At 45.0% G+C, this 16,698-nt stretch overlaps 1 protein-coding gene and 1 long non-coding RNA gene across 7 annotated transcripts in view; both read left to right on the plus strand.

Annotated features, from left to right (window-relative positions):
- Positions 1–2,545: 2,545 nt before the first annotated feature.
- On the plus strand, positions 2,546–6,872 carry LOC141929239 (uncharacterized). Its single transcript, XR_012624980.1, has 2 exons — positions 2,546–3,480; positions 5,122–6,872. It is a non-coding gene; the product is annotated as an uncharacterized LOC141929239 (long non-coding RNA).
- A 2,417-nt stretch (positions 6,873–9,289) lies between these two features.
- The window catches only part of RAPGEF6 (Rap guanine nucleotide exchange factor 6), a 133,463-nt gene continuing 126,054 nt past the window's right edge, over positions 9,290–16,698 (plus strand). For 5 of the 6 annotated variants that reach the window (XM_074839041.1, XM_074839044.1, XM_074839043.1 and 2 more), the window contains exons 1-2: positions 9,291–9,735; positions 10,041–10,170. In XM_074839041.1, coding sequence (XP_074695142.1) covers positions 10,102–10,170 — 69 coding nt within the window. In that variant the 5' untranslated portion in view covers positions 9,291–9,735; positions 10,041–10,101. Of the gene's footprint in view, positions 9,736–10,040; positions 10,171–16,698 lie in introns of all 6 variants that reach the window. The other variant, XM_074839049.1, reaches the window with a different exon arrangement.

A 16,698-nucleotide genomic window follows, 5' to 3' on the forward strand; every position in this document is an offset into this window, starting at 1 on the left:
AGCCATCAGCCTGGAGGCAAATTTATTTTTCAAAATACAGCAAACCATTTCTTAAATTATAGGTTAGCGAAAAGCAGGCCCTTCCCGTGGAAACAGATACAGATTTTTAAGAACCGTAGGCTTGAACTGATTATTAAAATCAAGGGCCCTGTCCTGGGCTGGTGAGAAGCCCCACTGCTCCGGGCTATTGCAGCTCTTCACAGCTATGAATTCAGAGTCCCATTTTTAGGGGGAAAATAATCCTTAACCTAAATACAATTTTTCAAATATGTTGTAGTTGATTGTCACATCCTGGGCTGGTTTCTCCCAGGCGTGCTCGCTGGGAAGCTGCTGGCCCTGTGGGATGGCAGGTTCCTGGGTCCAGCCACCCTCGGGTCTGCAGAAGATTTGTCACCGGCTCAGGCAGCGCTCGGCAGGAGCCCGGGCCTTGTCCAGTGCAAGTCGTCGGTCTCAGAAATACGGGGTGAATCCCCTCTTTTTCAGAGTGTGTACAACAGAGGCAGTTTTAGAGGAAATGTCTTCCATCAGCAGTGTCTGTCCTCCGCCTTCATCGCTTACAGTCAAAGCATGAGAGCTCATTAAGCATTTCTAATTAATTTGCGAGCCGGCTATTTCCTGTTCAGACTGTCAGCTAACGAGGCAGCTGAGCATCATTACTGGAGCATGTGGCAGTCTGGCTATCTCAGTGAGGAAAATACTTTTGCCAACAGAACTGTGACCGCCTCCTCGACAGCCACCGCACCTTCGCGTTCGCCGTGTCGCTGACACCCGTCTCCACTCCCAGTCGGCTCCTGGCCAGACCCCAGAGACACCTTTGCAACTGCTGGTGGTTCCCATCCTGTTCACGGGCTTCTGCTGAGCTCTGCTCTCTTCGTTTCTTATTGTAATTCTCTTACAGCCGTTCTCGGTTGCAGATTCTTTGCCATTTGCGTGCACGTCCCTTCTTTTAGACCACAACTGGAAAAAAAACTCCTGTTACCTCAAGGTCTCCTTAACGGCAAGCCCACAAACTGTTCCCATGTCTCTCGGTACCTTCTTTAAAAAGTGCAGCACGTTTGTAATACCCTCCTGGAGACAGACCCAATTAGCAGTTCACAAAACAGCAACTACTACAGCAATTGTTTATATTAAAGAAAACACTTCCACTGCAAAGGCAATTTTGCCTTGGATGAAGACAGCAATGAAACCCCACTGTTTAAATGCAATGCAGACTTCTGTGGAAAGAATCTGCCCACTAGCCAAAGCTCTGAGAAAAATATTAGTCACTCAAACAGTTTTAAAAATTCAGATGTTGAGATACCTGCTGGTACCATCCGTGGCTTCCAGCAGGCTGGCACGGCACGGCGTGGAGGGGAGCTGGGGCACTTGGGGGGCAGCTTATCTGCGACGTATCAAAATACAGGGAGCCCCGTTCAGCTTTCCAGAAAAGTCGAAGCTTGCCAGTTCAAGTTGTGCAGTCATTTCATACACAGTTATTAAAAATAATATTTCCTTGACGAGATTGTTCTTGGTATCACGGTGTTTCTGGAAGTCAGTGTACTTCCTACAGGCCAGTCAGGTCCCTGCATGAATTTCACTGTGTTCCCGTTTTTAATGGAAATTACAAATATATTTCCAGACACAGCTCTGCCGATACCCCGACAGCAGCCTCCATCGCCTCTTCAGTACTTCAGACTGGGAACGCTTGCATCTCAACTTTCGCCTAGGTGGAATGAAATGTCTAAAAACCTAAGGAAATTGCTTCTGCCTCATTATTGTCACTGTTGTCCTACCTGATAGACCTTTTCCTGATTTTCAGATTTGTGGCATCATAGTAAGAAACCAAAAAAAAAGCAGCCTGTTCTGCTCTGAGCAAGAGAAATTACTTCCATGTGGGGTAAGTCACTGTAGGTAAGTGGTATTTGTGTACTGAGGTGGCATCTGGTTTTATTGGGCGGTGCACTGAGCCGGCACTCGATAACTTGCATCACCAAATGATTCATATGATCATCTGACCTTCATCTAGCTGCTGTTCTGCTTTTATTTCCTTTTGCTCCTTGCAAGTTACAGTAAAGGAAATTCTTCCTGTGTTTCATACACAATGCTTCCTTTCATTCAAGGAAGACTGCAAATGGTTGCACTTTCAGCATTTAAAACCCCAACCAGTACAATCATCTACTTGAAAAGCACAGGATGGAGTAACACTTCCCTCTCCCCTCACATCTACCCCCCCACCCCATACGCACTCCCCCTCCGGGGTGAAATCCCTACTCCGAGACACCGCAGGCCTGTGGGGTGGGATGACAGGGTTTGCAGTGAGGGGCCCTCCCCATTTTGTGGGCGGAAAGGAGAAGTGAGCAGGTCTTCTAGGAGGAGTTTAACTGAGCCCGGCTCTGGCTGGTGCCTCCAGCTCCTGCCCTGCGCCCAGCGAGGCCGTTCCTCCCTGCTCCACACTTGTGTCCCTCCCCTGTGACCAAGGAGGGATGGACGGTGGCCCTGGACGTCTTGGCTTTTTGATGCATGAAGGTAAAACTGAGCCCGGGGGTCTCTCGGCAGGAGCAGGTCAGCTGTTTGCCACAGGAGAGCTTCTGGGCTGAGGGAAGGGGCCACCACAGGCCTGGGGACACTGCGTGCATCCATCCCCCTGCCATCCCAGCGACCGTGACACTGCGTGAGGTTACCACGGCCGGGGCCGCTGGAAGGAGGGCAGGAAGGGAGGAAAACCACACCGAGTGGAAGGAGAGTCATCTGCAGATCTTTTTAAAGTTAAAAATAGGCAGGATTTTGTCTGTAGAAGACAGTTTGTTCTGTTGTGCTGCTGACATCATGTGAGCATGCCGTACGCTTCTGCATTTGGAGCCTAAAACCGACACACTGAAAACAGGAACTTTCTGGATATTCTGCATGCCTGAGATTTAATGGTTTCGGCGAGCCGCCTGATACCATCTCATCCATATGGTTGTGCTTGGGTGGGGGAACTAAACATCTCATTAGCTCTGTAGGGCCATTAAAAGCCAGAGAACAGATCATAAGGAATAATAAGGCTGTACGTCATCGTGTGAAGACAGATGATGAACGCAACCACCTCTGCCACCGAGTGCTTCAGTGTGAGGGGACCCAATTTACCAGCGTGGAGGAGCTGAGCGCCTGCTAACTCATGAAAGTCAAACCAACAGCATCGAAATGTGACTAAAACCAGAGGATGATACCGGGAATTTTGGCCTACATAACTTTGCAATGAGTTCATCGAGCGTTCCTGGCTCCCAGGCCTGAACTGAGTCTACTAAACTGTGCAACGTTTCTTCATAATCAAATTATAGTTTATGCCCACACAGAGAAACACAAACACACAGACATGTACCTTCCTACAAACACACAAAATAGAAGCAGGCAGTGGAGAGCGGGTGGGACACTGGCTGAATTGTTGGCCTGATCTCGGCTACGACAGCAATGCCCACAGTTGCAAAGTACCACGACACTGACACCAGCAGCAAGAAAATGGTAAGAATTGCAAGTCTTCTCCAGCCTCGGTGTTGATTCAAATGCTGTAATAGTTCTCATAGGATTTCACAAATAAGTAACATATATTTGATTGCATAATGCAGACAAATAGCATGTCAGGCGTTTATTCACAATTTCTTAATCTAGACAGTTAAGAAAAAGTCTAGACTGTCGGCCTGTTATTTGGCAGTAGAGAGGTTGTTTATTATTTTTCCACATGCTCAGAGAATTACTCCATTTACTTAAAAAAAGGGGAGGACTGAAATCCTATTTACTCTAATCTTTATCGTATTTAAACTGGCTCCTCTCCGTAGGCATGCCCTGTTCTTTTACTCGCTCAACGTTGTCAGCCAAAGTGTTGTCCGCTTACAAATGTCTTAGATACACAGAACGGTAATACTGAGTTATGCAAGTGTTTGGCTTTTTGCCTCTGAAAACAGCTACTCAGTAGAAAAATACAAATACCACTGCATGTTCTCTCTGGGTTATAACAGGTCACAGTCACAAAATCCCCGCTGTTTGTGAAATCATCTTGCAACTTATAGTTGTACAACTTTAAGCGGACCCCAAAAAATAATGAAAGAGGCATTAAATGTTTGGAATAAGTTAAGTTGAATTGGTTACTGATGTCAGATTAGTGGTGGGGAGTTTGCCATGGCAAGAGTGTTCTTTCTCTTTTTTTTTAAGTCTTCATCTTTATCTGTGCCCAGCCCATTCTTTTACCCACCCACCCTTTTCTGATGTTTTTTGGCATGAGGTTTCCTATGACAAATGAAGAAAATCTTTCAGCTACAGTTTTAACCTGATTATAACAACAAAGAAAATGCAAATGGGGTAGTCACTAGACTCCAGATTGCCTCCTGTCAGGGCAGGTTCTCCCCCGCCACCCCCATCTTTAATTTTTCAGGCTAGAGCTTGGACATCTGTATACTGTTGCTGGATACCTCCGATATCTAGACAGGTCCATATGCTCTTTTAGCTTTTGCCAACAAAGTGCTGGGGCTGGAATCAAATATCTGTAGGTTGTGCGTAGTAAAAATAAAACGCAGAAGACAGACAAACCATTTGATACAAGAGCCTGTTTCAGACAGAGCTGTTCCATTGCGGAGAGTGTATCTATTTGGGCTTTGAGCAAACCAGCTGTTTTTATTTTAGATGGTATTTTATAAAAATTCTGAATGGTTTTGTCAGTTCTCATTCTGTTTTATCAGACACTTATGATAATGTTGTACCCTACACCACGCCTGGGGCAGACTGGGTGCTCTGGTGACTTGGCAGGAGCCCTTTCACTCCTGATCCCAGCCCCTCACACCCGACAGCGCTCGGTGACTCTGAGGCAGGCGCAGGACGGGCAGCCAGCCATCCCTCGCTCCAGCTCCACCTTTCGAGTCACTCGGCAGCCAAGGGACAGGAATGCCCTTCTTGATACGTGTCTTTCCACACTTGGACGTGGAAGGGAAATGAGGTAGATGAGAGCATACGTGTAAGTGTCACGGGACAGCCAGTGCTGTTTCAATATAAATAGCTTTCACTGTCCTCACTGGCAACTTTCAGAGAGTCTGTACCAATGCACATCTTTGTTTTCATAGAAACCTTAGTAAATGAAGAGCAAATAACTTAATTCACTGTTTGCTTTAGCAGATTGCTCCTAACTTGGGACCTAGGAGTCCGGAAGCGATCCGGCGGATGGCTTGGCTGGGAATTACCTGACACGATGCTCCTGACCCCACTGTGCATCCTCAAGCATGAAATACTCATTATTTCAGAATTTCCACCTGGCCTCCATGAAGCCTTTCCCATAAAGCGCCCTCAGTCGCGAGATGTTCCCTTCAGCTGGGAGCTAAGACGTAGGAAATCGTTAATCTCTCCAGCCCGAGCTATGGTTCAGTCTGCTCCAGGGAGCAGCTGGGGCTTGTCATCCCCCTCTCTTTGCATGTTAATATAATCTTAAGACCTTTCAATCTTAAGGCTCACTGTATTCACAGCACATTCACACCAGCACTCAGCACATTAGAGACCATCAAAGATGTGTGACAGGGAACATGAAAAGCAAGGAAAATTGCCACTGAAGGTAAAGCATAAGTAGAGAAAGCGTTGTGTCCCCGCATTTAAAAGTTGTTAGGCTTCCCATTTGTTCCAGTCTTGTTGATTAAGGCTGAAAAATAAGGGTTTGTCTGTCACGATGACCTCTGTAATTGCTTACGTGTACACGGCTTTCTAGTTTCACCCTTCAGAAAAAATCTATACGTGGAAGGAAAGCCATACTAGTCTTGAGGTAAAGAGAACAAAGATGGGCTTTTCATTTTAAAAAATGTATTATGGTACAGCAGAAAGATCTCACAATTCTCGTGCTTTATTTCTACATTTTACCGTTATCCTCTGCCCTGAGGCTCTAGGAATACGCACAGTGGGGACCTTTGCCTCAGAAGGAGCAAAATTAGTGGTATGATACAAAACGACCATTTCATTCTTGCTTTTGATTTTGCAAAAATAATTGGGTGCTTCACATTTTCTGGGACATAATTTCAGAAATTGAAATTTTGAGCTGCAAAATGCTGTTTTAGACAGGAGATCAATGTACTTTTTGGGGTGCATAATCAGTGTTGTGCCATTTGCAAAAATGTAACTTTCTTGCAGAAGGTGCACTTGCATAAAATTACTAATTATCTCTTTGCCTCCTTATTTCACACACTTTCACTGAACCATCACAAACATGTTCTACTCAGGAAGTTAATCATCACAATAAGCATATATGGTGAAACAGTCTGAAGAGAGTCTTCCCATTGGGGGATCCCAGAACATTCTGTTTTCTTCTAGTCAGGCAGAGAATTAGTTTGTCCATCTTCCTTGCGGCGCGTTAACCACATACTTAGCTAGTAGTCGTTGCCAATGATGTGAATGAATCTCTGAAGGCGAGTTGTTTTCCAAAGCTAAGAAATCAAAAACAATAGCCTAACAGCCCTATTGGAGAACAAGAGGAAGGAAATTGCCAGGCTGTAATAAAACTCACGGGAACAAGAAATATATAGAATACATAATAATGCAAGTAGAAAATATTTCAGTGTATAATTATGTATCTTTCCCACTGGGAGAGGTGAGGAAGTTGAGTTTTGCCCTGAAGAATCTGGGATGTGCACACGGTGGTGAAGGGCGTGAGATTAAAAGACATCTTTGGGAGTGTTGGTGAACCAGAACAATGGAGGGAACATACCAGGAGGAGGAGTTGTACTTCGTCATTTAGCTGATCTTCTCAAATTCACGGATGTTTGAAGCAGAAACATTTAATCTCCTGAGATTGCAACTCATCTCTATAAATAGCAAGACACCTTCAACTCTTCTATGCAAGACTACAGATATTGTTATTTTTCAATAAATAAAAACCAATGCGATAAGCAACGATGCTTTATTTGGGCAGAGTGATACAATCCAGACAAAAAGGAAGCAAATTTTCCCCTCTGCACAGACAATAGGCATCCTGCTTGGCCACATCCTTTAATCCCAGCCCTGAAATTACTCACTTGTGAAAGCTTCTTAATTGTGTTTAACTATGTAGGCTTTACCATGTGGAGACACAGGCTATAACACCAGTAAGCAGTTAGGATCACAACACTCGTTTCCATTGTTCTCCAGATATTTGGGAAAATAAACCTGACAGCTAAAATAGCCCCTGAAATAATTGCAGCTATTAGAGCCATTACCTACCCAAATTCAGGTATTTTTGGAGCAAGGAAAGTCTCGTTTCAGGGGTCAGTTGAGCCAAGCAATTAAACTGGAATAGCAGCTTTGGTTCCTATCGAGTACCTCTGTCTCCCTTACTGCTCGATGCCTGTCTGTTGGCTGATGTACGTAAGGAAGAAAATTTGTGTGCAAAAGAAAAAGGAATTCTTAGGCTACTAATTTTATTCCCTTGTTGAGCGCCCACTTCTGTGTTATTTTGATCACAGGAATGCTGAACAATTAGAATAGGTGGTAGAATAAATTACCTTCTTAAAACTGAGATTAGGATTTAAATTATTGCAGAGCCACGAGCACTGTTACTTGATTTGCTATTACATCTCTGATTAAAAAAAAAAAGGAAAAAATAAGACAAAAAGGATCTCTTAATAGCAGGATTCATGCTTCAGTCCTTTTCTACTTGCTTCTCCTCAGTTACTCAGGAGAACTTTTTATCTCCAGCTGTTTGATTTGGGTTTCTGGCAGGGAATCTCAGAAGATTCCCACACTACTGGAAATAATATTTTATGTACTGAAATTGAAAAAGGATAACATGTTCTGCCAAATAACTAGTACAAACTTCTGACCTTAGGAACAATAATAGACATATTTGGAAATGTTAATTTTACCATGGAAGTTCAAGATGAATTAAAAAAAAAACCAAAAAAATTTAGTCTCGCTACACTTTACGGGACTGAAACTGTGTCCTTACCTGACTGTCATTTTTGAGAGCATCTTATATTGTCTCGCTAGTGGTTGCAGTGTAATGACTTTGTGATATTAAAAATAGTTGCTTTTAAGATCCGGGCTGTCCACCCCACTGTTGTTGTGCCTGCAATACTAGGCACAGCACCAAAAAAAGTCGACAGTTGAGGAAATGTCAAATTTCCTCAGATTTCTCTTTGAAGGAAACACTAGAAATATTATAAAACAACTCGGAATGGCCAGTAAAGTCCTTCAGTACAACAAAGACAATTGTGCCATAAAGGGCAAGTGATAAAGAGAACGGGAAGGAATAGCTGGATAAAGGGAAGAAACAAAACGACTCTTGTTTATTAGGAAGGAAATAGAGAAAAAAAAAAAAAGACAAACAGAAGCTGTGTGCCTGCATGGCTTTGATCTCATAAATTTACAAAATTGGACTTGGGGTAAGGAAGGAAATCTTCCGAGGCGTGTTTGATACACGGCTGCTTCCCGGTGTCCCCGAGGGGCCGGTGCCACTGGAGATCTAGGTCCTGGGAAGATTTGGGAACCAGCCCAGGTCCACTTTGTGAAAACCCCACAAGGCTTCTGAGCCATACAACTGCTTTTTATTTAAGGCTGAGATCCAAACTCGGTAGGTCGAGCTTCCCACCCGCCTGCCGGATGCCTGTCAGGCCTCCGTGGGCAAAGCGGGGATGGAGTTGTGTGTCTGGGGAACCTGAACCCCCCGGCTTCGGGTGTGAAGTCAAAGACTTTTAGAAGCTGAAGAAGGTAAATAGTCTATGAACTGTGAGGAAAAGGTGGGAACGCACATGAAGTACAAAAGTAACGGTGAAGAAACGACACCGCGACATTCGGTGTCATGACAGAAATGTGGAAAACTAATGGAAGTTCCATGGAAACTCCAGTTGGAGAAGTATGTCCCACTTGATGTCGAAATGTAATTAATGCGGAAAATGAGTGATTTCGGGTACAAACGCGGCACAAAAGGTGTTTTTTAGGAGAAACTTGGCGCGTGCCCTGGGGGCGGCACCCCCTGAGGGGGAGAAGGACGCGGCAACACCGAGCCATGGCCGGGTCGCGCTCAAACGGCTGCCGCTGACCGCGGGCCCGCTCTACCCGGGCGCCTGAGGGGCTCCGTTCCGCCGGAGAGGGGGGGACGGGACACAGCCCCGGGGGAATGGCCGGCCCCGGGGACCCGCCAGCCCCGGGGACCCTCCGCCCGCCTCAGCCCCCGCGCCCCGCCACGCGCATGCGCCGCGCCCCGCCCAACCCTCGCGAGCCTTCCCGCCGCGCTGCTCTTTGACCCCGCCCTCTCCCCCCTCCCCACTGCGGGCGGGGCCGCCGCGCGCTCCCCAGCCCCGCCCCTCGCCCTTCTTGCTGATTCTCTGGGTTAAAGAGCCCGCGCTCGTACTTTTCTGCCTGGGAGGGATGCGCGGTGGGTGAGCGGGGCCGGGGGCCGGGACGGCGGTGGCGGCTGCTGGCGGCTTGAGGGGAGGAGCGGACCGGGCTCCGGGCGCGGGGCGAGGCGCAGGATCCTTCTGGCGCCGCGTCGCCCAACTCCTCACCCGCCCGCGTCGCTTTGTGCGGCTGCCGGCGGGCGGAGCCGCTCGGCGGAGGGGCCGGGCGGGCGCAGGGGAGTCCCGCTCCGGCCGGTAACTTCCCGCAGCCCGCGCGCAATTCTCCTCACGGCGGGGCCGCCGCCGCCGCCTGGGCCCGCGCGATGGGGAGCGGCGCCGGCCGCCGGGGGAACGCGGCGGCGGGAGCCGGCGCCACCTGCCCCGAGCGCGGTTGCTGAGCCGGAGGCGCCCGGAGCGCCGCGGAGGAGCCGCCCGCCTGGTGAGCAGCCAGCCCGGCAGCGGGCACCGCGCCCGGCCCGGGGCCTGCCCCGGTCCCCTCTCTCCCGCCTCGGCCTTCTCCTCTCCGCGCCCCGCCCGGGCCCACCGCCTGCACCCCCCCCCCGCCCCTCATCTCCCCCTCGGCGGCGTGTGAGGCGGTGCGGCCTCCCCCCGGCGCTCGGGAAAGTTTCGGGGCGCGTCCCCGCCTCGCCACGGGGCAGCGGCGAGCGGGAGGGCGGCGGAGCCCGGGCGGGAGCCTCGGCTGATCGCTTCTCGGTGTTGTTTCGTGTTCCCTCTCCCCTGGAGGCCTCGCCCCCCCGCCAGCTATTTCTGAGGAGTTACGGACCGGGAGAAGCAGAGTAATAGAATGACCTCTCCTGTGAACCCCAAGATTAAACAGGCTTTGCGGAGAAAACCGTCAGAAAGGACTCCGGAGGTAAGGGAACTGCTGCTCCTTCCCCGGCGGGTCTTTTTTAATTTATTCTTTATTTTTTTCCTTTGCGTAAATCGATATTCTGACAGGCTTTCTGTTCGGTGCCGGGGTTTGCGGTGTTTGTGTGCTGCACATGACCAGGCTGGTGCTCACAAACTTCTACGCAGAGTTTGGTTATTTATTTATTTCTACGTTCCAAAGTTGGACCTCTCGAGACCAGCAGCGTTTTAAACATCCAGTAACAGGCTGGTTATAGAAATAAGGCGCTCTATGAACTACTCCAGGCAAGCTGTAGGAAGAAGAGGAGGAGGCAGATCACTGAAAAGTAAAATATGGCATATTTCAGTGATGCAAAACTTCTGGGAAAAGTTAGCGAGCTGAAAGGCTTTGCTTACCTGTACAGTGATGCAGATTTAAACAAAACCAAACTAATTATGCTTCGCAGACTTCATAAAGAGATGTTTCTCCAGTGAGTGGGAGTGTAGAAATGTGTGAGGCTGGTTAGCTACAATAAAACGCATTTTCCAATTAGCTGCCTTCTCTGTCCCTTCCCCACAAGCTAGTCTGTAATCAGCCCTGTATTTTTGGGAATGGTAATGTCATGGAGCATTAATTTAGTAATGGAATATGTTTGATATCATTTGCATTTCACTGAAAGGTTGATTGGAGTTTGTTTGCTTACTTACCCTAGCCTTTTTTTGTTTCCCTTGCTGTGATTTTTTTTTTTTTTATTTTTTTAAAATGTGCTCAAGAATTAGTGGTATGAAATGATACGCTCTTGAGTTTGTCCCTTTGAGACCGGGAAACATCTGTTCTCCCTTGATACCTCATGGAGAGCAGAATGTCCTGCCTGGTCTTCCTTATAAGTTAATTATCCAAAGGTTTCTCGGGGAGCACTGCTTCGGAGTGTCTCCTCGCTGGACAGAGACCCCAACTCCCCACCCAGGCAGCCTTGTGAGGGCAGGACACACGTTCAGTCCCAATGTCTGCTTGCCATGGGATATCTGATACATTCCTCCTTGTGTCTCTGCTCCCTAAATTAATGATGAGCCAGTCTCTCTGTTCTGTTTTCTTATTTTTAACGTACTCCTCTTGCTTCAGACCTACCTTTCTCTTCAGCTGTAGTCTTCAGTTAGCAAAATTCCTTTGCCAGTGTGGTTTGCAATGTTGGGCAACTGGGTTCATCACAGAAGTGTCATTCATGAGCGAGCATACTGCGCTGGCTCGTCACGGCTTTGACTTTGGGGAACAGGTAATCTGGCCTGGGCCGGAACATCTGCCCACTGCTGCTTCTTGCAATACTGATGTCTCACGGCTGTGTAGGGCTTTTTGTTATTTATTTCTTTTTTCTTTTTTAGGCATCCCTAATTTCCCCCCCCCAGCAGTTGTCATGGAATTCTTTAGGGTTGTCACCTTATTTTGGCTAAAACTGCCGTAAAATAAATATTTCTCTTAACCTTGTAATGTTAAACTGTCAGATATCACGATGTCCAAGTACACTGGACCACGCTCGTGGGTTCACATGGATCTCTAGATTCCCACTGAGACTGGCGTCGGGGTTGCGTGCAAGTTTGAATTTGCCAAGGTATCTCAGTTGTGGAAAAGGAAATCTAATCTAACTAATAGCACCTCTAAAATGATTTGGAAAAAAAAAAAAAAAATCTTAATTCCCTTGTTAATCTGGCCCTTTTCTGGCAGGCATTTAGAGACACTGCACAGTGAGACTGCTCGTGATTAAAGTTAAATATGTACTTAAAACTTGGCAGGATCGGGGCCTCTGTTCTTGATGCCTGTTGCTGAGTGGATAATTACAGTCAAATCACTTTTGTTTTCTTGGGGTACTTTTGTTTATATACATTTAGAAACTAAGCTGATTTCAAGCAAAGCACCTCCCTGTTTCAATGGCATGGTGTTTCTGCAGCTATACTACCTGTTCAGACACAAAACAGAAAAATTGAACCTCCCCAGCGCGGCCGCGTTCTGCCACATTTGCCAAGCATACTCTCCACGATGTGATGACAGATGGATATAGGGTGTTAAGGGAACTGGAGGAAACAACTGCAATTATTTTATTTTTTTAAATTGCGCTAAGCATCCTGACGTGTCAGCTTTCTTCTGTAGTCTGCAAGACTTGGGCCAGGGAAATCCAACCCTGCGTAGCGCAGCCGTCGGGGTCAGACCCTGCTTTTGGGTGTCCCCGCACAGGGTGTACGAGCTGGTGACTCCTGTCTTGAAGTATCCAGTTGTGCACAGACAAAAAGTGTGGCTTCATTTCTCCCCTCCTACTCTCTGGAAAGGTATCATCAGCTCCTCCCACATGAAGTCAGCTGCATGGGGCTGCTCATGCACTTTGACTGTATTTTTGTACAGGAAAACCCCCAAAATTCCCTAAACTGTGGTATTTTATGATGAGCCAAAGCTGCTTGACCACATGAGTTTCAATCTCTTTCAGTCTCCTTCTGTCCCCCTCTCTATTTCTGATTCTGCAGTTTATATGAGCAGTTTACCTGGGTATTACAAATTACAGGGTTGGGGCTGCGCTGATTAGTAGCGTGGTCTGGTGCTTCATACCTGTCATCTGTACAGCAGTCTCTGGAAAAATACAGATAGATAATCCACCCCTCAAATGTCACTTATGAGTGGTACGATTATCCATAGGATTTTGATTATTAGGACTTCTTGACAAAATGTTTTAATTTGTAAGATCTAAGGAACTGAACAGGGAAATATTAAAGTATTTTAATAATACTTATTTTTGGGGAATCATCTTGATGGCTTGCTCAAGTAAAAATTTTTATTCTTGATGCTACAAATATTTTTGTTTGGAAAAAATCTCTGTTAGGGCAAGTTTTCAGTGTTGTGGTAACATTCCAGTGTTTGCTAATTGTTAAAGTGTATAAGTTATGCATATTAGACATGTACACACTTGATTTTTTTTGGTTGTTGTTGCTCAGATATTTCATGTGTTATAATCTTTAATTTATTTGGCGGGGGGAATTATTTTGATGAACTCCTAGAGATTGTAGCTAACATTTAACGATGTATACATTTTTATGTAATTGCTGTTGTGTTACTCCATTTAGAAACTTTCTTTGGTATTACCTAACTCTGGGAAATCTGAATTTTTTTATTTTATTTTCTTTCTTCCCTCTGCCTTGGTGCATTATAAAATTGCACAGATACATGATGCAAGCTGGACTTTCTCGTGGAAAGTCTTTCAAAATGTTTGCTCATGGACTGATACCCATGTATGTGGCTGATTGCCGCTCCAGGATACGAGTCCCGCTTCAGTAAAATTTATGACTCGTTGGTTACACAGATTGACTGTGACCGGGTGCTGACGCTGTATATAAATCTGTCTGTCTGTCTCTCTGGTTCAGCCTGAAAGAGCAGAATTTGTGAGGGTTCTCTCCGATGTTAGTTTCAATAACGGATCATCCTAACAAATCATCTCTTCTGTGCGCACTGTCTTGTCAGAGAGAGGAAACCTTTGCAGTAATTGGACGCTTTATCACTTTAAAAAAATCCCCATACCTATATTGAAACGGTAGGATTTCATATACTTGTTTAATATTTTAATATCTGCATTTGTCTTCCAGGGTTATGCTGATGTCTGTGTGGTGTTAAATGTGCAAGTAGTTACCCTTGCAGATCCTCCAGTTCTTGCAGGTTGGGAATACGGGATTTCTGTCCTTCCATGCAGTGTTTTAGCTTTGTCTTGCACATCATCCTGCATGTTTCTTGTGTCACAGGTGGGGGTATTAAATTAGTAATTTAGGAATTTTATTAGAAGGAAATTGCTTGTTCAAAGCGGTAGGAGGGAAGGATGAATGTTTATGCCACCGTGTACGCTCTCTCATTAAAGGTTTAATTTTTGGAGGCCCAGAATTCCTTATCAGATCCATACAAAGGTGGTGATGTTAGTCTTTTGGGGAGTGGTTTAATGCCTACCACAGATAAGGTCTCAGTGGCTGAGAGGGCAAAATAGCAGATGATTATGCTCCTTTTTTTTCTCTTTTCCTTTCCCCTCTGCCGAGAGCATGCTTTTTCCCATTTTTCATGGATCTTTTCCCAACATAGTCTCCTTTTAATTCCTCATGACTTTGTTCTAGATAGTATTTCCTTTCCATGGTTCAGAAAGATTTGCCTTTATTGGACTTCAAAGAATTAAGAGTTTAATTTTTATACTCTAAGCTCTCTTGTATTTTCCTGACTTTGTCTTGTTTCAGTGATTCTTGGTTAATGTTAATTCAACTTTATTTGGCAATACTAACTCCTCCTTCTCTTCCTCTTCCTTTTTTATTAATATTGTGGAAAGAGAAAAAAACCTAATTTGCACAATTGTGTCGTAACAGGGTCTGCTATTTGGAGTGTGTATGTGATGCTTCTTGATGGCTTATATATAGAGAAACAGATCTGCATGGATCTAAATCATGCACAAATAGTACATTGATGGGCATTATAAAATGGCTGTAATAAATAAAATAAATTATTGCTGACAGCATAACAAAGGCACTCTTGTACTGTAGCACAGCTGAGCCAAACAGAGGAGAACATCTGCTTCTTGTTTCCAGAAATAACTGGTATTTTGAAGTGGGTTTTTTCATCCTTTTAATAATTTTCTGTAAACTCAGTAGGTGAAACAGGGGATTAGCCTTTGTTAAAATCCATTGTTTCTGTAGTTTGCATTGAGCTTTTAGCAGTGTTAATGTAACAACGGTGTTGGTTTTGGATAGCCGTTTAACGTAATCACAACTGTAGAATCGCTACAAAAATCTAGATGCTTGCAATTATCTTAAAGCCGAAAATAAATTTGTATTAAATGAAGTTGCAGATGTTGATTTGTATTTAATAAAAATTCCTTACTGTTAGTATGTGGGCCTCCAAAACGGGGAAGGAGGAGTGATGGAAACCTGACTCCTGCCATAATTTTCTACTACCTGACCTCTGTCTTACGTTTTCATTCCCATTTTTTTGTTAGTGATAATTCTTTTATAGCTGACGCTTTCTGAGACTTTGTCATGTGAGTAACAGTTCTGGAAGAGCTCAAAGTGAAGGCGACCAGCAGTTACCTGGTGTAAAATACTAGAGATTGTTCTGTAGCTCTTTGCCAGTGGCCCCCCCATCTCCAGCCTGTGTATCAGAGATGAACTGACCAGCTCTACGTAACTTTTATCCCTTAAGCTGCAGAGACTTGGCTCAGTCTTTGCATGTGACTGTGCCTGGAAGTTGGCAGTGTATTGGTTATCGCTGGGTGATAACCAAAGTGACTGCAAACACGTACTGACCTGCCTGCAATTTACTGCTAATAAATTCCTGGCTGGGTCGTCCTGTACTTTATGCAGATTGCCTTTCTGTCCTCATATGACAACAATTACGATTTACAGTTACAAGAACATAAAACCTTGTAATATAATTATGAATACTTTGTAAGCAGTCTTGTGAAGGCGACAGTTACAGTTTTAGTTTTGTTCTGTATGATTGAAAAATCAAATGCAGAAGAATCAGTTGTTTTGTTAGCAAAAATACTGAAGAACTGCAGGTTTAGAGAAAAGACTTGAGAGTGCATTCACTCCGATCCTGTGCGCTGCCTCCTTGACACCACATTCTGTCAGCATCTTTTGAAGACTAGAAAAGACCTAGAATTGTGAGGTTTTCTTAATTAGATTAGTCTCTTTAAATAAAACGTGTTGTAAAGCTTTTTTCTTTTTATAGCTATATATCTAGTAAAATTAAAGTTCAGAACAGTAGTACCTGAGGAGTGACACGTTAGGTATCATTTTGGTGGCTGACAGTTCTTAAGACTGAGTCTTATTCACAAGCAGAGTATAGCTTCTTTGTTAATGAAGCAGGTCTTGAAATTCTTTATTACTTTTAATGAGACAGTAATACACCTTCTCTCCTCCTCCTGTGCTTCCCTGCCACATAACTTTCAGTTGAAGGTAAAACAAAGCCACATTTTTTCCAAGCTGCTCATTAAATTAATGTATTTAAGCTCATGATAAATAGCGTTGACAATCCTGGAGGATTGGGAGAGCTGTGTCTCTTCAGCTGCCAGCTTGATGAGTTAGGAAGTTTTTAGTGCTTACATTTTCCTCTATTTTGTCTTGGAAGAGTGCTTTGGGTGGGTAGTTGTCTCTTATTTTCTGTTTCTTAATACAGTGTAGTATTGTGAGTTTTCATCTCAATTAGACCTGTGGTTTTCCTGTAATAAAGAAGGCAAGTATGCAGACTCTTGTAGTACCTCACTAAAATGCTGTTTGATAATTCATTTTCATAAAGTTTGTATTTGCACATTGTTTCTGACGTGATCAAGAATGATGTTCTCTGATAGATGTGTCAATCTTTTATTAAAGAAATGAAAATAGAGACCAATCGATGCATGTTTGCTGGGAGTCGGTCAGTCTTAGTAAGCGTCCCTGGGAAACCAGTGTGTCCCCTCCCTGAGACTGGGCAGAGTCAGTTCTCTCTTCTGGATAATTAAAATTAACCTCCTCTTGCTTATTAATCTGTGGCTGATTTTAGGACTGA

Source organism: Strix aluco, chromosome 13, assembly GCF_031877795.1.
Source record: "Strix aluco isolate bStrAlu1 chromosome 13, bStrAlu1.hap1, whole genome shotgun sequence".
NCBI lineage: Eukaryota > Metazoa > Chordata > Aves > Strigiformes > Strigidae > Strix > Strix aluco.